This window comes from Puntigrus tetrazona, chromosome 1, assembly GCF_018831695.1.
Source record: "Puntigrus tetrazona isolate hp1 chromosome 1, ASM1883169v1, whole genome shotgun sequence".
Lineage (NCBI taxonomy): Eukaryota > Metazoa > Chordata > Actinopteri > Cypriniformes > Cyprinidae > Puntigrus > Puntigrus tetrazona.
In genome coordinates, this window is record NC_056699.1 from 24,242,080 (window position 1) to 24,266,647 (window position 24,568).

The 24,568-nt window shown below is 38.2% G+C and overlaps 3 protein-coding genes across 3 annotated transcripts; 2 read left to right on the forward strand and 1 right to left on the reverse strand.

The window, feature by feature from the left end:
- Positions 1–614: 614 nt before the first annotated feature.
- taf5 (TAF5 RNA polymerase II, TATA box binding protein (TBP)-associated factor) lies at positions 615–8,219 on the forward strand. The gene is made up of 11 exons (XM_043239787.1): positions 615–1,035; positions 1,857–2,082; positions 2,200–2,515; positions 3,496–3,659; positions 4,038–4,173; positions 4,244–4,364; positions 4,485–4,614; positions 4,795–4,959; positions 5,664–5,841; positions 6,720–6,897; positions 7,564–8,219. The coding sequence occupies exons 1-11, from the start codon at positions 648–650 to the stop codon at positions 7,779–7,781; spliced, it is 2,220 nt and encodes a 739-aa protein (XP_043095722.1). The 5' UTR covers positions 615–647; the 3' UTR covers positions 7,782–8,219.
- A 6-nt stretch (positions 8,220–8,225) lies between these two features.
- atp5md (ATP synthase membrane subunit k) lies at positions 8,226–9,160 on the reverse strand. The gene is made up of 4 exons (XM_043239814.1): positions 9,095–9,160; positions 8,616–8,713; positions 8,415–8,510; positions 8,226–8,332 (listed from the first exon to the last, which is right to left on the reverse strand). Exons 2-3 carry the CDS (start codon positions 8,700–8,702, stop codon positions 8,421–8,423), a joined length of 177 nt encoding a protein of 58 aa, XP_043095749.1. The 5' UTR covers positions 8,703–8,713; positions 9,095–9,160; the 3' UTR covers positions 8,226–8,332; positions 8,415–8,420.
- Positions 9,161–9,273: 113 nt separating this feature from the next.
- Positions 9,274–23,756, forward strand: pdcd11 (programmed cell death 11). The gene is made up of 36 exons (XM_043252535.1): positions 9,274–9,415; positions 9,621–9,751; positions 9,852–9,986; positions 10,401–10,568; positions 10,658–10,819; positions 11,391–11,499; positions 11,914–12,089; positions 12,282–12,389; positions 12,660–12,869; positions 12,955–13,079; positions 13,164–13,224; positions 13,312–13,458; positions 13,932–14,183; positions 14,324–14,449; positions 14,548–14,739; positions 15,109–15,279; positions 15,374–15,578; positions 15,661–15,801; positions 16,232–16,347; positions 16,432–16,895; positions 17,348–17,410; positions 17,532–17,616; positions 17,699–17,788; positions 18,549–18,654; positions 18,841–19,018; positions 19,140–19,196; positions 19,759–19,881; positions 19,974–20,096; positions 20,200–20,382; positions 20,483–20,600; positions 20,719–20,832; positions 21,294–21,391; positions 21,517–21,634; positions 21,708–21,874; positions 22,020–22,160; positions 23,525–23,756. Exons 4-34 carry the CDS (start codon positions 10,422–10,424, stop codon positions 21,813–21,815), a joined length of 4,476 nt encoding a protein of 1,491 aa, XP_043108470.1. The 5' UTR covers positions 9,274–9,415; positions 9,621–9,751; positions 9,852–9,986; positions 10,401–10,421; the 3' UTR covers positions 21,816–21,874; positions 22,020–22,160; positions 23,525–23,756.
- Positions 23,757–24,568: the final 812 nt, after the last annotated feature.

Here is a 24,568-nt window from a genome sequence, read left to right on the forward strand (position 1 = left end):
GGAAATTAGTCCGACTCCCCACCACTACCTCCTACCGGAAAGCGAGGGATAGCGCAGTACAAGTACTCTTTCTCGCTGTCCCTTCATCTGCTGCTGTTGCATTAAGGCCTCCAGTTGCTTTGGAAAATAGTACGTCTAGTACGTCAAGACGCGTTTTCGAACGTAAAGCTCTCCTGTGAACAACGAAAAGTTATTTAAAATTGTGAAGGCGTAGACGAGACGTACGTGAAGGGAAATGGGTGGAGATTCCCCCAGCCAAAGAAGTTTGATTTAACAGACAAACCTAATTACAGCAACTTACAACTTTTTGCAAAATATATACTTGTGCATTGTGTACAGCTCTTTTTGAAAAAATGAAAGTTTTTGACGTACAGTGTTTTATACTGTTTAAAACAATATGAAAAAAAGTCTCAGCTCCAGCGGGTAAATACCGGTAAATGACAGCCATATATCAATGCCACTTTTATATATATTTTTTTTATATAAAATATTTAGAATTTTCAATAATGTTTCTCCTTTAAACTAATTTGGTTCTCTTATCATGCTGTACTCTAGCACGTCCACTGAACCAAAAAAAAAGGACTGCTACGTCATGACGTACTACGCTGGGTACGTCATGACGCCATTGCTACCAGCGCCAGGGAAAAATGGCGGCTGTGCAAGATGGACCGATAGAGCTGGACGCAGAGAAAGAGACAAAACCAGAAATTCTCAGCGATGGGACGTCAAACCTCTCGGGGAACGCGGCGAGCGGGACTCTGTCCTCATCGCCCCTCACCGCCGGCGGAGCACCGAAACAGGAGGACCAGCAAACTTTGATCGCAGTTCTGCAGTTTCTAAAGCGGAATAAACTGACCGAGTCGGTGGAGATCCTGCGGCGGGAAGCCAAGTTAGAAGACCAGGAGGACTCGCAGACTCTCGATGGGAGCGGAAGAGGGAAGAGTGATGGGGATGGAGGCGACGCAAACTCTCTGCTCAGCCGGGTGTCCATCGCATCAGCAGCCGCCCCCCAGAGCACTCCCATGCCCGTCAAGAGTGAGTATCGGCTACAACTTCTGAGTGTATTTACGAAGCAAAGGTGTATTGCGCCTTTTAAATAGTTCAGACAGTACAAAATCAACCATTCTTATGTCATGCGTGGTTGTGGTTTCTGCAAACATTTAGCCTAATAATAGCCCTCCACATGGACTTGTTTATACTTCGTGGATTTGAAAAATGAGCCTTCAACATATTTTAATATCGTTCCACGTGCACTCTGTTATGGTAACATTAGTTTTTATAAAGAAAAATAAACATTGCTGGAATGTAACTTGCGTTTCTGTAATTGCTATAAAAACATACGTCAGTGTAATCAGAATTATTATAAAACTGTACAAAACATTTTCCACAACTTGTCTTGAAATGAAGTGAAGCACCACAGCTGTTTCCAACAACGATGATAAATCATCCTTTTAGAATGATTTTTAAAGGATCGCGCGACACTGAAGACCGGCGAAAACACCACAGTAATAAATTACATCTTAAAATATATTTTTAAACTACGATATTTCACATTATAATTCATTAGAAATAAACGCAGCCTTCCTGAGCATGAGAGACTTCTATATAATCGATTAAAAATCGTACTCATCCCAAATTTAGTGTCTGTAAAAACAGAATCAATTAAAAACCAGTAAACAAAAACTGCCGAAGTGCACAATTACTAATATTATTAATTTAAATCAAAATCTAAAATTCTGAATGCGCAAACTTATTTATTTACTGATAAGGTATGGTAAAATTTCAATGCTAAAAATGACACCGGGGCATATATTTAGTATATCCTCATTTTGAGATGTTTATACTTTCTGCCACAGGCGCAGAAGACCAGCCGGACGTCAGTGTGGTGCTGTCTGCGTACAGCCAGCAGGGGGATCCCTCTCTGTATCAGGTGTACTACAGCGACCTGAAGAACTTCATCGAGTCCGTGCTGGACTGTCACCGAGCGGAGCTGTCCCAGCTCTTCTACCCTCTGTTCGTTCACATGTACCTGGAGCTGGTCTACAACAACCACGAGAATGAAGCGAAGGCTTTCTTCGAGAAGTAAGCGTCAGATCTCGTTTGCTTGATCGGTCTCGTTTGATGATAATGCCCGTAAATGTAACTGCCGGACTCTTCTGCAGCGTCGTAACCGGTTTGTTTCCTGTGTGCTGCTGATAGGTTCAGCGGGGATCAGGAGTGTTACTATCGGGATGACCTGCGCGTTCTCTGCGGCCTCAGTAAGAAAGAACACCTGAAGGGGAACGAGGCGCTGCTGGACTTCCGCACCAGCCGCTTCGTGCTGCGCATCTCCCGAGACTCGTACCAGCTGCTCAAGAGACACCTGCAGGAACGGCATAATAACCAGATCTGGAACATCATCCAGGAGCACCTGTACATCGACATCTTCGACGGCATGCCGCGCAGCAAGAGCCAGATCGACAGCATGTCCGGCAGTTTTGCGGGAGAGACCAGACGAGAAGTCAATAAAGTCAAGGTTAGATGTAGTCAACATACGCAAGATATACAGCTCGGAAGTTAGAGATTGGTGGGATTTATTCATATTCTGGTTAATGTTGGTTTTTGGAGTCCCCTACAACAGGTTGACATGCATGCCAGGTCAAAAACACATTTTCATGCAGTAAGCATTTATTTTTACCTTATTTGTTCAGTGATTCGTTCAACGATTCTTTTTCCAAAGCCCCCCTTGTGATTGGTCGATTTCATATAAGCTGCGTTTCTGAGCTTTTAACGCTACAAAAGTGGCACCTAGTGGCAAAGGATGAATTTGCATTGTCATTCAGACCAAAGCAAAAAGACCAACAAGGGACCTCAACATGAAATGGCTTGTTATACATTTTGCAAATCTCATTTTGCAGAGTCAACTCTTTCTTTTGAGAGATAATAACTTTATACTAGGTTTGTGATGGTGAGGAAATTTGTTGGTGGGTCATTCGGTCTTCTCGTTTTCTTTAAATAGCCTGTAAGGGTCGCAATTTAGCTAACAAGCAGTTGTTTGCTTTTAGTTTGTTTGAGTTTTCCCCTTTCCCTCACTTTTCTTTGCTTTTAAAAGTTTAAAAAAAGAACCGTGCGCATTTTACAGTTCAGTTTTACATTAATCAACATCAATTGCTTGAATTCAATTACAACAACAACAAAATACAACGTAGAGGATCAAACTTTTATTAACAAAACATAAAATCATTTAAAAAAAACACACTGCTAATATATGCCTAATATAAAATAACAAATGACTTGCACAAAGTTTAAATGGGTGTAGAAATATTTTAACAGGTGCTTTTGTATTGAAACTCTTCTGTCATCGTCTTGTCTTTTTCACCTCACTCTTCCTCTCCTTCAGTGTGTTCTTTGAGAAAATTGTGAGGAAAGGCATTGAAAGAATAATTGCAATCTCTTAAAATTGAAATCATCTCTATTTTTCTATTGTTATATGTCTATTGTTTGTAATTGCACCAGGTATTCCACGGTCTGCTGAAGGAGCCAGAGATTGAGGTTCCATTAGATGATGAAGATGACGAAGCAGAGAATGAGGAAGGGAAGCCCAAGAAGAAGAAAACAAAAAAGGACAGTATGGGCTCCAAGAGTAAGAAACAAGACCCCAATGCTCCTCAACAGAACAGGTATGACAGCTCAGTATTCAGCTACCATTTACTTAATATACAAACCGTTTCATAAATTTGGGGTGAGGTTTTTTACATTTTTTATTTGTGAAAGTTTTTATTCATAAAGGAAATTGATCAGAAGTGAGAGTGAAAACATTTTCATTGTTACAAACATTTTCAGTTTTCAAGAAATGATTATAAAACTGTTTTCAGGATTGATAATAATAAATGTGTTGTGATATATTTATATATATATATATATATATATATATATATATATATATATATATATATATATATATATATATATATATATTAGAACTTAGATGATGGTTACATTATTTGAAACTGGATATATTCTTTTTTTTTTTTTTTGTGCTGTTCTCTGTCTGACAGGATACCTCTGCCAGAGCTGAAGGACTCGGACAAACTGGACAAGATCATGTACATGAAGGAGAGCACCAAAAGAATCCGACTCGGCCCAGAGAACCTGCCTTCCATTTGCTTCTATTCATTCCTCAATGCGTACCAGGTTGGTAGTGTTTTTGGTTATGTTTAGTGTTGCTCGACGTCACAGATGCTGATTGTGTGTTGCTGTTCAGGGTTTGACCGCAGTAGACTTCACAGATGACTCCAGTCTGTTAGCGGGAGGCTTTGCCGACTCCACGGTCCGTGTATGGAGCGTCACGCCTAAAAAGTTACGCAAGGTCAAATCTGCAGCAGGTGTGGGTCTCCAAAATCGCTATTTGAAATCACACCTTTATTTAAAGCTTTAAAAATAACCAAAAAGTTTCCACCTCTGGACACATTTTGTGATTTCAATTACGCCGTCCGTTTCTGTAGAACTGAATCTGATTGATAAAGAGTCTGATGACGTTCTGGAGAGGATCATGGATGAGAAGACTGCCAGTGAGTCCAAGATCCTCTGCGGTCACAGTGGGCCAGTGTACGGCGTCAGCTTCAGTCCAGACAGGTATCAGATGTGTCCTATAAAGTATCTCTAAGTAAAACAAGACAGCAGTGAAGGTGTGCAAGCATGAGAACAACCGATCAATTGCTTTGCTATGGAACACACATGTTTTGCACGATTCCTGCACTTTTGAAGCGTTCTGCTGCAGATCTCACATTGTGGTTTAATATCTCTGTCTCTTAGAAACTATCTGTTGTCCAGTTCAGAGGACAGTACAATCAGACTGTGGAGCCTGCAGACATTTACGTGTCTCGTGGGGTATAAAGGACATAACTATCCAGTGTGGGACACCCAGTTCTCACCCTTTGGTTATTACTTTGTGTCTGGAGGACATGACAGAGTAGCACGGTACCGTATATTCTCATTAATGAAGTTATTCATTTAATCAACATATATATTTCCGTAACGTTTTAATTAAACTAAAACAGTAATCCAAAATAAGAGGGCTTTTTTTGTAATATATCTGTGCTCTGTGTATATTTATTATGCATAATGTAAATACATTATATATTTTGAAAATACATGTATTTACATGTCTATATTTAGATTCATGTAATTTATAAATATATACATTTATTTCATGTTTTTCTGAACTATATACATGCATGTTTGTGCATTTTATATATATATATATATATATATATATATATATATATATATATATATATATATATATATGACACATAATGTGTGTTCTCTGTGTGTGTGTGTGTGTATATATATATATATATATATATATATATATATATATATATATATATATCATAACCTTTTTCATGACGCAAAAATGGGTTTGGCCATTTGTAAATTCAATGGGTATAGCTTCCTGTCTTATCTGCTTCAGCTTAAGAAAGCAGTTATGAACACACTAGTTAGTAGTCTCCTCGTTATATACCTTTAACGAAAAGGAAGACTCAACCATAGGGTCCATGAAGAAAAAGGTGGATAGATTGTTTCCAAATCTGGTTATGAATGAACCCATCTATGAACGACAAGATATGGCAGATGTGTTCAAGACCTTATCAAATAGGATACCTTTATTTGATTCCCAGCCTCTGGGCGACAGATCACTACCAGCCCTTGAGGATATTCGCCGGGCATCTAGCTGACGTCACCTGCACACGATTCCACCCCAACTCTAACTATGTGGCCACAGGCTCAACCGACCGCACAGTACGCCTCTGGGATGTCCTGAATGGAAACTGTGTCCGCATTTTCACAGGTCACAAGGTATTGAACACTTCCAAAGGCCGCTGAATGTAATGAGCACTTGACAGGAAATCAGGAATTAGGATTGCATCACCGTTCTTTCTCTCTTTATTTTCTCCCTCTCAGTGTTATTTATGTAGCCTCAGTATTATAATATTTATTAAGAGGTTAGTTCAACCCAAAATTCTGTCATTAATTACTCAAACCGAAAGGCCTTCATTCGTCTTCTGAACAGAAATGAATATATTTTTGATGAAATCAGTGAGCTATCTGCCGCACTATAGACTGCAAGACAACTGAAATTGTCCCAAATCCAAAAACAGTGAAACACTCCGTGTGACGTCGGTTTTGCGTTGTTAGAATAATACTTTTTTGCGCAATGAAAACAAGCCATTCTTCTCCCCAAAGTTACACTTTCTGCGATTTTTAGAGAGCATTACAATGCATGCACGTGCTTTCCCGCAGGAGCAAACTGCCGCAGATTACGTTCATGCGCGTGCTTTCCCCTCGAACGTAAACAAAGCTGATTAGGGCAGATACGTTAAGTACTCACTAAAATGGCGGACCACGCAACTCGGGAAGAGTTAGTTGTTATTTTCGCTTTTTTTGCGCAAAAAAAAAAATATTCTCGAGGCGTCACAAAAATGAATTTGAGTCACTGATGTATGGGTTTAGAAAGACGTGGGGATGTTTAAATAACAATTCATTTTAGAGCGAAGTAACCCTTTTACTTTTAGTTATAATCATTGGTTTTGAATTGTGGTCAAACTCATCTTAAACTTAATGTATTTCAGTCAGTTGCCAAGAGAGTAATTTAAGGTTTCTCATTCAATATATGTTTTATTTCATCTGCTGTTCAAAACACCGATCCTGTTTGTGTGGTGTTGTTTTTTTCCCAGGGACCCATCCATTCTCTAGCATTCTCACCTAATGGAAAGTTCCTGGCAACTGGATCCACAGACGGGAGAGTTTTACTGTGGGATATTGGACATGGGCTGATGATCGGAGAGCTGAAGGGTCACACAGACACAATTTATGCCCTCAGATTCAGCAGAGATGGAGAAATACTTGCATCAGGTCAGCACGCAATCTACTGAATGCCCGCTGTCGTCTTATTTTTTTCTTTTTATTTAGTAAGTCAGAGGCATTTTAGTCTAATTCTAAGTACATAAGTACGTTTTTGCTTGGGTTACTATGCATCGTTCTTAAAAAAAAAAAAGTTCAAATGTTAGAAAAATGATACATCATGCTTCTAAGTAGCATTTATTTTTTATATAAAATATATATTGTACTGTATATGTTTCATAAACCATATGGTGGAATTTATTTGGTATGTTTCCATCATAGTTTGTGCATTTTTCTTATCGAATAATTGATCCCAGTTTGTTACATTTTAAAAATGTATGCATATCTTGGCGTTTTTTTTTTTTTTTTTAATGCGATATTCAAAAAATGTGCGCAAAGATTGGTGGATGGAAACAGCTCAGAATTTCATCTTTCAAAAGCGCTTATTTTTGATCATTAATTAAATGAGCTCCATCTTCTTCTGTATCGCAATATATCAATTATAAAAGCCTTTGTATCAAATATCGAATATTAACAAAAATACAGAATACAGTTTTTTTTGTCTGAAGGCTCACTAAACTAAAGATAGATTTTTACACCATTATTTTACATGTCGTTAGTTACAGAAATAATAAAGGGCATTCAGTGTAAATTGAAATTTGATGTGTTTTGCCCCAGGCTCTATGGATAACACCGTTCGGCTGTGGGACTCCATGAAGGCCTTCGACGATGTGGAGACGGACGACTTCACCGCAGCGACGGGCCACATTCACCTGCCCGAAAACTCCCAGGAGCTGCTGCTCGGGACGTACCACAGCAAATCCACACCCGTCACCCACCTCCACTTCACCAGACGCAACCTGCTCCTGGCCGCAGGCGCGTACAACTCCCAGTGAAGTGACTGCGAAGGACAATGACTTTTAGTAGCTGCGTTTGGGGTTTTTTTTGTCAAAGATGCGTATTATTTAAAGATCACTGCTCATTCTAACACAAAGAAGACATAATGAACCATCAAACACCGAGCATACACGAGCTACCTGAGAGCAGCCACCGATACCTTGTCTGCATCACTCGGATGCTGATCCTGGATTCGATTTTACGCCTCGTGCTCATGAGGATCTCATTTCTTTTTCTCATCCACAGAATCACTGCCATGCTTGTTTAACACCCTGTTTCACCGCGATGTGGTTGTAAATGGTCTCCTTTGTTTTTGTAAATGAAAACTTTCCGATTCTGAAACTGGTTATCGATCTTTGAGATGTTACTCGTGAACGATTTCTGTACAAATTTTAATACTCGTGCCTAAAATTGTAAATAAAACATTTTCTACACGACGTTTGTTTGGTACAAGTGATCTTTTTTTATTCTTTACATCGTTAAATTGACGTGATGAGGTCAAAACAAGGACATCCAGCTTCCCGCACCCCTAGCTTCATCACAAAACATCCTGAAAACAGAGGAAAGGAGTTGGAATTAAACTTCTGGAAACGCAGGCATTACAAAAGAGCTCAAATTTAGCCAGTACTTACTATAAATTAACTTGATTTCACTGCCTTTTGCTTCTTGGGCTTCAATTTGAAGAAGAGGATAATGGCAGCAATGCTGGCGTATGTTGCCAACACACACTGAGGTCAAAACAGAGTCCAGTTTACTTAATGCGGTGGAAAATACAAAGGCAATGTACGTTTAATTGCAACAATGGTAGATTATTTGAGTATAATTGAACTTACATTCCTTCTGCCTGTGATTGTGTATGAGTTGAAGTACTTGGCGATGCCAGTGAACTGGTGGTGAGTGCCTGCGTCGTGTCCTCCCATGATTTCGCTATCTGTTGATAGGCATATTCATAAATGAAAATAAATACACAGAAGATACGCGTCGTTTTTCATAATTACGTAAGGTCGCGCAAAACGCGTAAAAGGACAACGCTGCACATTGTAACAATGACAGGCTGTTCATTTCCGAAATACAGCTGTAGAATGAGATGTTATAGCTTATTTCAATATTGTTTGGAAATTCAAATACGCTTGATATTATAATTTGTATATTAGCACCTCAGACTGTTTGCTAATCTAAGCGTTTTATGGTAAATGCGACCGGTGGGCTTTACTGAGCAGCGTATATTCGCTTTGCGAACGAGATAAAAACAGCATCGATTTCTAAAACCCGCTGAATAAAAAGCATTTCTATTCTGTGAAATATGACTTACCAAGTAAACTGGTGCCCTTCAATGGAGTGGCCGGAAAGAGAATGATTTAAGGAAATTCCGCCCTCGCGGTGATAGCCTGAATGAACTGCAGTCATTGGATTGCGCTCCCGTCAATCAGATGTTACACTACAACAATAGGTTCGCAGAGATGCCAATCTAAATTTCCCGTCATTCTATTGGTTGATTCTTTTCCTCGCGGTATAATCTTAAATCCCGCCTCTCAGCGTTCGCGTCCGGGTCGCACAGATCGCGTGTTTCCGAAGAACATGTGAGATTCAGCTCCACGCACTATTTACACCTATCTACGCAACGTTTTATAGCGTAAGTAAAATAATTAGTTTTGGCATCTAGAGAGTTTTTACTGGCACGTGTCGCGTGTTTAAATGTAAGGAATGTGTTAAACAAACGTTGCATAACTCGGTTATATTGTGTTTCTGATGTGTTCGTGGGGTTTTGTAGACACGTGAGCAGATGCTAGAGAATATAATTATTTTAAAATCTTTGTTTTATGCGTTTGTTCCTTTAGTGGAATTCATTAGAGCCGTTACATTTGGGTGGAATGGCGTCTACGGATGAAGATTTTCCCCGAGGGGGACAGAGAAGAAAACAACCGAATCCAAAAGTGTTAAGGAACATGAAGTGGACAATCTTTTCCAAGTAAGATGATGATGATGATGATGATGATGATGATGGTAGCGAGCGACTGCAACGGTGATCTGCTCTGAGAGTAACGGATAACGTATGTAATGTTTTTCAGACGCCTGAAAAGAAGGGTAAAAAGAGGAAAAATGTCGCACAGCAGAATGAACAGAAAGCGACCAAGCAACAGAAAGTGGAGAGGGGGGATTTAAAACTGAATGCTACCACTGCTGTGGAAATTCTACACCTTCGGGTATGTAGGTGCAAATTTGGACAATATTGAGTAAAAAAAAAAAAATTCTATCCCTCACACAGAGACACGTGGTAGACAAAATAAAATTTAAAAAAAAGTAGCGTGTCAGCAGGAAGTATCAGTTTTTAGGGTTATTCATTTGCCATTAAAAGAACACTTCACCTTTTTTTTAAAACAGGCTTATTCTCCCCCCAATTTATAAAAAAGTGGAATGTTCCTTTAATTGTAATAATCCTGTGCTACTGTAATAATCAAGTCTGACAATGGCCAGTGTATATATATATATATATATATATATATATATATATATATATATATATATATATATATATATATATATATTTTTTTTTTTTTTTTTTTAAGAAACGCACAAAAGTCGACTCTGCATCTAATCGCTCTGGTTTCTCTGTCTAGAATCTGAGTGTTGGCACACTGATGCTGGGTTGTGTGAAGCAAGTAACGGACTTTGAGGCGGTTGTTGGTTTTCCCAGCGGTCTTGTCGGTTACCTTCAAATCTGCAACATTTGCGACGCCTATTCCAGTATCCTTATGGACAATCTGGAGTCTGAAGACCAATTAAAGGTATCGCCGCTGCAGGAGGAATGAAAACGTAAAGCTCTGTGTGAATGGTGTCGTTAAAGGATGCTTTTCGTTTGTGCTCGTCTTCACAGGAAGTCGTCCCTCTCGCACAGCTGCTTACTCCTGGAACGCTGATCAGATGCGTTGTGCTGTCTCTCGACTCGGTTAAAGAGGGTCTTATAAGCCTTAAAGTGTCCGTCAACCCTAAAGATGTTAACAAGGTGTTAAATTCAGGTTCTTTGAAACCTGGAATGGTGAGTTTGCAAACGTTTATGCGTTTTATTTAAAACGATGCATTTGATTTTAGAATTATTTACAATTCTGCATTTTCTATTATATTCAAGTAGACAGTTTTATCAAAGTTACCTGGGTGATATATTAATTATTTATGAGAGATTCTGTGTTCTTTTGATACTGATATTAAAATAACAGTAGTGTAATTTAATGTTCAGATGCAGTTTTACAGCATATGCATGTAATCATAAGTCTGTTAATTAATAATAAATAAATTTGAGATGCACTGTTCAAAAATTTTGGCCCTGTATGACTAAAAAATTATTATTTTTTATCGTTTTGTTTTTAATGATGCCTGTCAACGTTTATGTTGTTAATTTTATTATATTTTAAAATTTAATTTATAGACATTTATTCTAGAATACCATATTCTAGTATTCTGATTTAAAGTTCCAAGAGCAGAGGTGAATAGTAACAAGTTATACTAATACTTTACAAACATTATTTTTAAAGGCATGTTCTTTTCTATATGACACTGTGGCAAGCTGTAGTGGAAACGCACCTTAAGACAAGACTGTTTTAACATTCTAGACGCTGAGTGGTTGTGTGGAGAGTGTGGAAGATCACGGCTTCCTGGTTGACATCGGCATCAGTGGCACTAAAGCTTTCCTGCCCAAACAAAGCACATCCTCAAAAAAAGGTACGAAATCTGGCACAAATACGGCAACATAATATATCATTAGTTTACTATGCTTTATATACGTTCAGTGCCAATGTGAATAGGTTAAAATGTTGAAGTTAAAGTAGTTTGCCTAAAATTATTTAATTGCCTTATGCTCAGCTTCATGTTAGTCTAATGTAAAACCTGTACCACGAAATCTAGCTTTAATATATCAAATTATTGAAACATTTTTAAAATATTTTATTTAGTGCTGTCGAACAATTAATCGCAATTCACGACGTTCAAAAAAACAAAAGATTGTTTACATAATATGTGAAAGTACGTATATATTCATACAAAATGTGTTTTATGGGGAAAAAAAAACTGAACTGTCCATGTCCCCTGGTCAGGATAAAAGCTGTTTTGCCATTGTGCGTTTCCTGTTTATCTCAGATATGAATGTGGGTCAGTACGTGACGATCCTGCTAGAGGAAGTCAAGAACGACGGACGTGTGGTGCGTCTGTCCCAGGATCCCCAGGCTCTTAGAAAGGCCTTTGCAGTCGCTCAGCAAGGATGGACTCTAGACACTCTCCTGCCGGGACTTCTGATCCAGGGAAAGATCAAGAGGGTCGGTCAAATCTACATGAACCTCAAATATAATGATATCAATGTTAGAAAAAATTCCTCCTATCCTAGTTTAATATGCAGAAACGACTGCAAGTCACTGTAAGCTGTTTGAATTCCCTTGTTAAGAAAATTTCAAATGTTCTAGATCATTTTGAGATGTTGATGTTGTCTGCTGATGCTTTTGTTATGCTAGGTCACTCCTCATGGGCTTATCGTGACGTACCTTTCATCTTTTACTGGCGTGGTTGATTTTCTGCACCTTGATGAGGACAAAGCATCTACCTACAGTGCAGGAGATGAAGTATGAGTGTTTATATAAAATATATAGTATGTGTGCGTGTATGTATATGTGTGTGTGTGTGTGTGTGTGTGTGTGTGTGTGTGTGTATATATATATATATATATATATATATATACACACACACACACACACACACACATAAAATTATAAAAGTGTGTTTATTTTTAATAAAAGCCTCAAATAAAATAAAACCTGAAGAAACTGTAAAATATAAATACTAGATATAAAATGCTGTCTTGTTTCAGTTAGTTGACATGTTCTCTCTTCTAGGTCGTGGCGCGGGTTCTGTATGTGGATCCGTCCACGAGGCATGTGGGCCTGTCCCTGCGTGGACATCTCCTGCCACCAAGCGGCGCTGTGCTGGATATCGCCTCGAGCGAGCGGATCAGCGAGGTGGTGGAGGGCTGCAAGATGACTGCTTTGCACCATCAGTCTGGAGCTTTGATGAAGATGCCTGACGGGACCGCAGCCTTTGTGCATGTAAGTACAAAGCCAGTCTGGACACTGTACTACAAGCACACCGATCTGAGAGTCTAATGGAGTTTTATTTGCATTTTACATGTAGAAAAACCTCTTGAAGGAGGCCAGTGAAGAATTCAACCCAAACCGCTTGCTTACCCAGCCTGAGCACACTCTGAGAATCATAGACTACAGTCCTGTGGAGCAAATGCACATAGGGACACTGCGCAGGTTGGTTGCTAGGCTGCTGTTAGGGTGTTCTGGGTTCCCAGATTGTTTTAGAATTTTTAATTTTGTTTTCATTTGTTTTTATAGGAGCACTGTCGAAGTAGAGTTTTTCAGATATCAAGACATCAAAGTGGGGCAAATTCTTGAGGTGGGCAACGGCGCTTGAGCGCGAAATATGAATGAATTTGCAGGAAATGTCACACAGTAGAATAAATGTGCTTCCTGTGGATTTCAGGGTACAGTTACGTATTTGCAGAAATACGGTGCTTATGTGAGGATAACGGACCACATCAGAGGATTTATACCCAATATTCACCTGGCCGATGTCGTCCTAAAGAACCCAGAGAAGTTGTTCACTAGTGGACGGCAGGTCAAGTGCAGGGTGAGGATGTTAAAGTCATGCATTGTTATTTGGGTCATGTCCAAGATTATGAAAGATTTGTAATGATAATAATAATTGTTCTTGCATTTTTATGGGGTTACTGTATTTTAAGTAGTGCATATATATATATATATATATATATATATATATATATATATATATATATATATATATATATATATATATATATATATATATATATATATATATATATATATATATATATAAATTTTTTTATTATTATTAAATATACACTAGTACATATGTAAGCAAAAACTTATGTAAAAATTTATTTTTTTTTTTTTACATTTTAATTTTTTGATTTGAAACAAATAGATAATGCAGGATTTTTTTTTATGTTGTATATGTTAACAGTTTTATAATGCATCTCTCTCTCTCCCCTTGAATGCAGTGTTTTTTCAATGACAATGTATTTGTAACCTTTCTGATTCATTTAACATGGCTTTGGTTAGGTGCTGTCAGTAGACGCTCAGCAGAAGAAGTTGTGCCTGACCAGAAAGAAGGCCCTTGTCGAGTCTACGCTTCCTCTCTTCCTGTCCTACGCTGATGCCAAGGTGGGCCGCATCTCCCACGGCTACATCGTTTCTGTGAAGGACTTTGGCTGCATCGTTCGTTTCTATGGAGATGTGAAGGGTCTGGTTCCTATGCAAGAGCTGTCTAAAGATTTTGTGACTAATCCAGAAGAGCTCTTCTTCGTTGGCCAGGTCAGAGAGAAGCAGTATTTTTAAAAAAAATTCAAATTCATATATATAATTTTTTTTTTTTTTTTTTTTTTTGCCCAGCCCTAATTGAAAGGGTTATGATCTTCACTTTACACTATTAACATTCTTTTTGTTTTCTGCAGGTTGTCCAGGCCAAAGTCTTGACGTGTACTGAAGAAAAGAACTTGCTACGTTTATCCTTCAGGGCCATTAATGAGGGAGACATAAATGAGGTGCAGACTGCCGATTTTCAGTTTGAGGTTGGAAAGGTAAATTGATTCAAAATTAAGTATGAAAGCTTGTTTCAATGCAAAGAAGAAAAAAAAACATATACTTAAAAAAATGTTCTATGCTATTTCTTTTTTAGACGGTTGAAGTCAAAGTGTACCGCAAAGTCCTGGATGGTCTGGAGGTGTCCATTGTTCCTGAGGAGGTGCCAGCTTTCATACCCACAGTGCACCTCTCTGACCATGTGACCAACTGCCTTCCCATGTGGACGGTGCTGGAGGAGGGTGACACTTTCTCTGTGACGTGTCTCAGCAAGACCAAGAAGGGCATTGTATCCTCCCAGAGCCATTGATGTCTTTGTTGTCGGTAAAAATAACTGAATATTAGCATATTGTCCGCCCACTTGTTGATCTGAATTAAAGTGCAAATTCATGCTTTGCTCTTAGGTGCCAATCGAACCAATCGTGACAGATTAGCGTCAGGCAAAGCATAAGTTCGGTAAAATAAATAGTTGAGCAATCTTTTTTTTTTTAACCTTGTATGCTGTAAAAACTAAAATATGAACTTTTCATAACCCATAATAGGGGCGATTTGTTTCACTATTGTCTTTATCCAGCTCCGTTCAGTGTAAATAGCATTCGATGCGATCAAGTGGCAAACTTCCCCTTTGTTCAATTCTTCTTAACCTAGCTCTGTTCAGATTCTCACTAGGAAACCCCTGCTGAAGGCCTCTCTGGAGGACGGCAGCATGCCCAAAATCTTCTCTGAGCTCCAGGTGGGGCTGAATATGGTCGGCTGGGTGAAGAGCATCATGGATTATGGACTCTTCATCCATTTCCCCTATGGACTCTTCGGCCTCGCTCCTAAATCTGTAGGTGTTTTGTTTTTGTGTCTTGGAAGGGGTTTAGTATCGAATGGCGCTTTTTGTTTTTGTGTAGATTCATTGTTTTTTCGTCTCGTCGTAGGTCATGTGTGACGAGTTCATCACGGACACCTCGAACATCTTTAACATCGGCCAGACGGTTGTTGCCAAAGTCACTAATTTGGACCATGAGAACCACAGGTTTCTGGTCAGTCTGAAGGTCTCAGAATTAAGTCTCTTAGAGGAAGGGTCCCAGGCCAGACTGGTCCAGGGTCTGAAGGAGAGGAAGGCCATCTTTGATATCAGAAGTATGAGAATGACAAATGATGTTTAACTTCTGCTTTCTGGTGTATACTAGTGTCTCTAATCAAAATGTCTGTCCGTCTCCAGGCGATTCTGAGCTCTCAGGTTTTTCACTTGGAGATAAACTGAAGGTGACGGTGGGAGAGAGCAAAGAGGATGGCACGGTCACGCTGACCTCGGATAAGCTCAGCGAAGCCAGTGTATTGGTTTCAAAGTACCACACAGAAGGTGGGGACTGCCTTCCTCTTCGGGGGGAAAAAAAATTACAAATAAAAATTATTTTTTAACTTTTATAACACTCACAACTCACATTTGTCATGTTGCCCTGCTTCAGATTTGTCAACTGTATGATATGTAAGATGATGTACAGGTGTAGTTATTTTGTCAATAAATAATTAAGATGACTTGTTAAACTGACTGCCCTCAATACAATATAATGCAATACAGTGTTTATATAATGCCGTCTGATCAGACCTAGAAATCTTTATTTTCTTTGAAGGAAGACCTTTAAAGACATTTCAGCAGTGCAATACCGACATTGTAGCTAAAGGCCTTGGATCATTCGATTCCAGGAAGAACCGTTTCCTGTTTAAATGATACTTTAGACATGTACCATCGTTCTAGTTCTCATCTGACTTGATTTGTGTGAATGTTTCAGGTGTGAATGTGAGTCCAGGCTGCAAGCTCACTGCACTGGTTCTCCATGTTGACCTTTTCAAGTCCGAGGTCCATGTGACTCTGCTTCCAGAGCTGACCGGAGCGACAAAGAAAAAGGTACGTCCAACACAGAGCCTTGAAAATCCACAGCATCTAATTAGTTCAGTCCTGTTAAAGTTCATGCCTTCTGTTTGTCTTCAGTTGGAAAAAGGCTCCAAACTGTCTGCCACTATCCAGTTCACCGACAAAGACTTTGCTGTCGTCTCATTGGGCGACACCGGTCACCTGACCATCATTTCCACTCACCTTCACATAAATGACGTCTTAAATTCAAAGAAGTTTATTGTGGGTTCCTCTCTGGATGTGACCGTGGAGGAGCCCAGCTGTGAGGCGTTGGGAGGACTTCCTCTTGCCGAGTATCAGAAAGAGAACGAGCGGAAGGGCAGATCTACGAGCACAGGTGTTAGGGAATTGATGACAGTGAAGGTAAAGAAGGTGAAGCCCATGGAAGTGACTGTGACGCTGCCGTCCGGGACCACAGGAAGTGTCCATGTATCTCAGATCAGTGAGTCGCCTGCAGTCGGCAGCTTCCCAACATCGACCCTGAAGATCGGGAGCGAGGTCAAAGCCAGAGTGATTGGAGCACGCTCAGTTCACACTCGCAAGTAAATATAGCCGTGTTAAGTTGACCATCACAGAATCTACTTTGTCTCAGCATTTGCATGGAGCTATGTATAAACCCCACAAACAAAGCTTTCAATTAGTGCTACCCCAGAGGCAAACATTTTTAAGGTTTTTTTTTTTTTTTTTTTCATTGCTCCAATTTGAACACATCAAGATCAGGACTATGCAGAGTCTTTTTGTTTATTTTGGGACCTTACTATTAAAACAGAGAGAGGTTGAAATGCTTGGGGCATGCTCCTGAGAAAAAAAAAAAATTCTGACCTACATATGTGCAATATAAGTTAAAAAAAAAAAAAAATATATATATATATATATATATATATATATATATATATATATATATATATATATATTATATATTATTATTTTTAATTCACATAAATAGAAATTAATTTTTCCAATAAGTTTAAAATAAAATATTCTCTTTCAACAGGTTCCTGCCATTCTCTCATCCCGACTTTAGTGTTTCTATCCCTGTACTCTCTCTACTGCCCAGGTATGCATTTCTACAGTTCTCCCTTCATGAATGTGAACAAGCAGCATATGGGATCAACTGCTCTAAACATTTTTCTATTCATTGTTTTATGGCACTTTTTTTTTCTTCTTCACTCCTTCAGCATAACCGGTTCTAAAGGAAGAAATGTGAAAATTGAGAAATTAAACTTCAAACCTGGAGATGACGTTATATGCTTTGCATCAAAGGTAGCTTTTTACAGTTTAAGGTAAAGAAAATGTAAGATTAAACTGCATGAGCTGTTGAAGTAATTTTTTGCCTTCTCCTCAGTTCGACAAAGAATTACAATGCTTAGATGTTCATGTGAAGCCCAACGTCATGGGAACTGTCGATCTGTTGTCCATGATTAAGAAACCAAGCGTAAGTCCCTGTACAATGTTGCTTTCTTTGTTTATAGGGGTGGGCGATATCCCAATACACATGATTAGCTGGTAGAAATTTGTTAACCGGCAGAGATTTTATGCTATCATCTCTGTCATGGTTACATGTTCATGTGTGGGTGTTCCTTTTTAAAGTGACCTTTAATATTCCTGCTGGCATTCATGTTTAAAATCTCTCACTGCTCTTGCTTGAATCAGTTTTGGGATTTTAATAAGTAGAAATATAATAAATATATGTAGAGAGAGAGAGAGAGATGTATGTATGTGTGTATATATATGTATGTGTAGTATGCAGTGTTTTTAAATTTGTTCTACTGTAGTTATTTTTGTGCAATTGCTTGTAATTAGTTTCTTATTTAATGGCTGACAACAGTCCTTTTAATGGCTGCTTGTCTTCAGAGAGTTTGAGGGTTTTGGGATTATTTTTTTTAAGCTATTATTGGCTTTTGTGATATTGCCTTTGGTGAAAATAATTATTTCATATGATTTAAAAATTTTATATCACGAAGACCTTATTTAAAGCAAAAATAACTCAAATCTTGAAATCAGATCATTTATCCCCTATTTGTCTGCAGTATTTAAAAAGTATACTTATACAGTGTTACAGTAGTGTTTTGCTTAGAAAAAGTATTTAATTTCTATTTAATGAACACGCTACTTAATTGAAAGTTAATTTTATGTTTTGCAAATTAACTTCAGAATAAACGAGCTATAATGTTTTCCGATTGTTTTTCCCACAGCATGCTCAACACCCGCACACGCTTTTTAAAGTGGGACAGACCATTTCTGCAAAGGTTGTTCGTCTTGGTACCAGCAAGCCCTTTCGTCTTTCTTTGTCACTCATAGGTAATTGTCGTAGTTTCATCTGTAATTATAATCATTTTGAAGCGCGGCGCTCTTAGTTCATATTTTGTCCTCATTACACCTAATCCCTGAGCGCCGCAGCTCTTGATGTCGCTCCTGCCATCGTGACGCACGTGGCGGTCGTCCCTCGAGTCTCTTTAGCGTTTCCTGTTTGTGCCGTTGCTTTAGGGACATACAAGCTGGAGCCAGGGATGATCACCATGGCGAAGATTTGGAAAATTGTGCCTCACATGGGAATGTTTCTCCAACTACCATTCGGGAATAGGGGTTTGGTCAGTGTAACGGATCTCTCTGATGAGTTCACAGCAAACCCGCTAGAGCCCTACAAGCTGGGCCAACTAGTCCGGTGAGTCATGGCCTAGTTGAAATTGTTTATGAAGAATGACTGAAAGGATTTTTCTTGCGTAGAAGCATTTAAAATCTTAAAATGTCAAGTTTGTTTATGTGCGCGCATGTCTTTTATCCAGGTGCTACATTATTGAGATGAAAGGCGTATACTTCAATGCTTCGCTGCGTCCTTCCAGGTACATAATTAATCATCATTTTCAAAATTAGACCAAACTGGGTTGTAAATTGCCATGAATGTATTTATTTATATAGTTTTTTTTCATTTACAATGCTTATACTTTTATTTATATGTATAACTGTTATACTGTGAAATAAAAAGTGAACAAACAGCGATCAACTGTATTTATTCATCTTTGCTAATGTTAATTACAATTGGGTAATAAATATAATGTTCATTGTGCATTCATGTTGGTTAATACATTAATGCTGACAAATTTTAAAGTGTTTAATGCACTTAATCTCAGAAATAATCGTCATTGTATCTACTTTTCAAAATGTTGCATTATTTTATTTATATTGAATATTATTATTTGTATTTATTTGGGGGGTGGGCTTATTTTGTACTATTTTTTTTCATGGTACATTTGAAAAAAAGTTTTTAAAAAGTGAGGCCAAACATGATATTTAAACTATATTTACTATATATTGCATGAATATAAATGTAGTTTATTTCTTTATTTTTTTGGTTTTTTATTACATTTTGAATTTTTTTAACTCAAATTTCTCTCCTTTCTGCAGATTGTACAGAGACCACAATAAGAATATTACAGATCCAGAAATTCAGTCAATTTTGGATGTAAAGAGTGGCCAGATTGTCCGGGGTTATGTGACATCTTTTGTGAATGTAGGCATCTTCGTGAGGTAAAACATGTTGATTGTGCTTCACTTTTTATTTTTTTTTTTTTTAAGAAACCATTTTCAAGTTGAACTAAAATATTTTTTCTTGCGTGAAGGCTATCAAGGGCTGTCACAGGAAGAGTTGTTTTACGGAAAGCTACAAAATACTTTGTGGAGAATGAAAAACCGCTTTCCGAAAACATTCCTGTGAATTTTTTGGTGACAGCCAAGGTTCTCAGGTAATGTATGTCTACATGTGCACAATGACCAGCTTATAACAATACATTTAAATGTATCTATTTGTGGTGCTATACGACTAAAAACAGTTGCTCCCAAAATCAGTGTGAACACCAAGGACGAGCACGTGAAGCTTTCGCTGCTGACAAAGGACACTGGTGAACCAGATATCCTCCCAGAATCCCTCGAGCTTCCACTGCGTCAGATAAGAGAGCGAGAGCTGAAGAAAGAGCAGGCGCAAAAAGGTGACGAGAAAGCCACCAAGAGGAAGCAGGTTAATTCCGATAGCCAGTGTGTGTGTGTGTGTGTGTGTGTGTGTGTGTGTGTGATTTTTGTGTTTTAACTGATAGTTCTGAAGACGATTGGTTTGATCATGTGTTCAATCTCTCCAGCAACAAGACGATGAGACAGATGGACAGACGATTAAAAAGAAAAAAGTTACACAGGAAAAGCAAGAACATGATGAGGAAGCCCCTGACATGAAGCAGGTTAATCCTGGGAGCCAGGTAAGTGTGTGTGTTTTTTGGTTTTTTTACTGATAGTTTTTTTTTTTTTTCAAATGAACCGATTTTTTTTTTACTGATAGTTTCGAAGATGATTCGATCATGTGTTCAATCTTTCTAGCAACAAGACGATGAGACAGATGGACAGACGATTAAAAAGAAAAAGGTCCCACAGAAAAAGCAAGAACATGACGAGGAAGCCACCAACATGAAGCAGGTTAATCCTGGGAGCCAGGTAAGTGTGTGTGTTTTTTTTTTTTTTTTTTTTTTTTTTTTTTTTACTGATAGTTTCGAAGATGATCATGTTCAATATTTCTAGCAACAAGACGATGAGACAAATGGACAGACAATTAAAAAGAAAAAGGTCCCACAGAAAAGCAAGAACATGACGAGGAAGCCCCCAAGAATTCCGATAGCCAGGTGTGTGTGTGTGTGATTTTTGTGTTCAACTGATAGTTCTGAAGACGATTGGTTTGATCATGTGTTCAATCTCTCCAGCAACAAGACGAGTCAAATGTACAGACAATTAAAAAGAAAAAGGTCCCACAGAAAAAGCAACATGACGAGGAAGCCCCCGACATGAAGCAGGTTAATTCTGGGAGCCAGGTGTGTGTGTGTTTTGGTTTTTTTTTTTTTTTTTTTTTTTTTTTTTACTGAGTTTCGAAGACTATTCGATCATGCGTTCAATCTTTCTAGCAACAAGACAATGAGACAAATGGACAGACAATTAAAAAGAAAAAGGTCCCACAGAAAAAGCAAGAACATGACGAGGAAGCCCCCAAGAATTCCGATAGCCAGTGTGTGTGTGTGTGTGTGTGTGTGTGTGTGTGTGTGTGTGTGTGTGTGTGTGTGTGTGATTTTTTTTTGTGTTTAACTGATAGCTCCGAAGGCGGTTGATTTGATCATGTGTTCAATCTCTCCAGCAACAAGACGATGAGACAGATGGACAGACGATTAAAAAGAAAAAAGTTAAACAGAAAAAGCAAGAACATGACGAGGAAGCCCCCGACATGAAGCAGGTTAATCCTGGGAGCCAGGTAAGTGTGTGTGTGTTTTGGTTTGATTGAGTTTCGAAGACAATTGATTTGACCGTGTGTTCAATCTCTCCAGCAACAAGAGAATGAGACAGATGGACAGACGATTAAAAAGAAAAAAAACACAGAAAAGAAGGAAACATTAAAAAGAAAACTAAAACGGAGGATAATGACAGTGGTGTAGAAGTGTTCTTCAGAGAGGAGGACAAAAAGCAGTTGTGTAAAAATCAAGAACAAGTAAAGGTGATGCATCTTCTATCTCCAGATCAGCTTGATTTTTTTTTTTTTTTTTTTTTTTTTTTTTTTTTTTTTTTCCCCAAATATTCTAGTTTAACATGGGTGTGCAGCTGCTTCTCTGATGCGTAACAGTTGTCATCTGGTTGTTTAGGGTAAGCAGAAGGCAGTGGAACCAGAACGGCTGCAGGTTTCTTTTGGCTTCCCATGGGAATCCACACTGTGCTCGTTAACACCTGTAGCCGCTGTAGACGACACCCATGATTCCAGTGAGGATGAGCAGGAAGTGAACAAGGTGAGATCTCGCATGCATCAAAAACTGCGTTACTCCCGGCGTTACTCCTGTCGAACAAATATTTTTCCAGTATTTCCAGAAATTTCAATGAAACCTGCACTTACTGAAACAATTTGATGTAGAATTTATAGGGACTTCAATGTCAAAAATTTACATTTGTTAAAAATTGACTTGCCTTCAGATCATGCAAAATATGAATGAGTTTTTGTTCATCAAATAGATCTAGAGAAATGTAATTTGAATGGTTCAATTTGGAATTGAAGAAAAATATTCACAGTAATACCTGTGATGATTAAATTTAAAAAAATTATATTTAACCATTTATATACACACACACCATATATAGATCATGCATTTTAAATCTGAATGGGATGAAGTAGTTTAGTCAGTGAATGTATACGTGTTTGCAATCGATAAACAGAACAAACAGACACAATTACAATTTATTTACAGGTGAAGGAATATGATATCTGAATGTAGTTTGCTTAAAAATGCACTACGTTTGATTTAAAATGTTCTCATATTTTTGACTAAATGTTGTAGTTCTGATGACACCTATCTGGATTCAAGTGGTGATACAACATGAACACACAAATATATAATATAATAGTTGTTTGTTGTTTAAAAGCAAAGGCTCAGTTCTTTATTTTGAAAAATGCTGGCAGTGGCTGGCAACTTTAAAAAAAAAAAAAAAAAAATGCTGGCATGGAAGGAGTTAAATAATTGCAAAGTTACATCTGACTAAAATAGCATTTCCGGTAACACTTTATTTTAAGGTGTCTTAATATAGAGTAATTACCTAATTAGGTACTTGGTCGTAGCCATTGTTCTTACATGAAATAAAATGTACCTATTATGTAACTAAGTTATGGAAAAGATTGTAATTATGTAAATGTAACAAGCAGCTACTGTTACACACATGTAACAGACAGAGTCTGCTACACAGCTACTTACACTTAAGTACAATCTTGATACAATTTAAGTAGTTTATGCCTGTGTAATATTCTGTAGTTTTAGTTTAATTAGACATTATATGTATTTAAGCACGTATGCGGCAATCTTTTGGGTAAACGGCAAGTAAACGTGTAACAAATTTTCGGTTACAAATGTGTAACAGTACCAGCCTATTACATCTGTGTAATTACAAACTGTTCCATAACTTACTTGCATGGTAAGTACATTTTGTTTTATGTAAGTACAATGGCTACTACTAAGCACTTGCTAGGTAATTACTCTTTAATATGTGCACCTTTTTAAAATAAAGGTGTTACCGCATTTTCTTCTAAAACATGCTCAAAAACAAATGCACTTTTTATGATTCATAGTCTGCAAGTGCACAGTAAACGGCTCCACTTTCTCTCCAGGCGGTGAAAAAGACCCGTAAAGAGCTGAAGCAGGAGGAGCAGAACGCGGAGCAGCAGCTCAGCAAGCTGGAGGCGGAGCTCATGGACACCTCCACGCGTCCAGACAGCACCGTGGCGTTTGAGCGCCTGCTCCTGTCATCCCCAAACAGCTCCCTCATCTGGCTGCAGTACATGGCTTTCCACCTGCAGGCCACGCAGATCGAGCAGGCGCGCGCCGTCGGCTAGAAAGCCCTCAAAACCATCTCCTTCAGGTGAAAACGCTGTTGAGATTAAATCCAGTGCGACTCGCATGCTGCTGCAGGAGACATGTTTGAAAATAGTCATTGTTTGAAACTAGTTGCTAATAAATGACACGCTGTTGATCAGTGGGTTATTGGTGTGTGTGTGTGTGTGTGTCAGTTTCACACTGAGTCTGAATAAGATCTCGCTTTTGTCATAAGTTAACCGGTTTGTTTGTTTTTTTAGAGAGGAGCAGGAGAAGATGAACGTGTGGGTGGCCATGCTAAATCTGGAGAACATGTACGGGACACAAGAAAGCTTGCAGAAAGTCTTTGAACGGGCCATCCAGTACTGTGAACCTCTTCCTGTGTATCAGCAGCTAGCCGACATTTATGCCAAGTCAGACAAGATTAAAGTAAGCATCATGTGCAGTCGTGTGATTTATGTGTGGATGTTAGAAGGCATGCAGGGATGTATATTTTGTCTTAAGGGTGGGCAGACTGACTAAATTTGTTCAAAGGTTAGTCGTCACGTTTTCTGTTTTTAAATTATTATTCAGCAAGGCATTAAATTGCCTAAAGGTGAGAGTAAAAATATTAATATCGTTATAAGATATTTGTATTTTTAGTGAATGTTGTTTTTTTGTTATTGCTATTTCTGTTCACCAAAGAGGATAGAGGAAAAAAAATATTTTGCATAACTAAAATAACTGTTTTTAGCATCATAATGAGAAATTATGTATCATGTGGCACTGAAGACCAGAGTAATTTTTTTATTTTTGTTATTTAATTACTAAAATTCTATATATTATATTTTATTTAAATA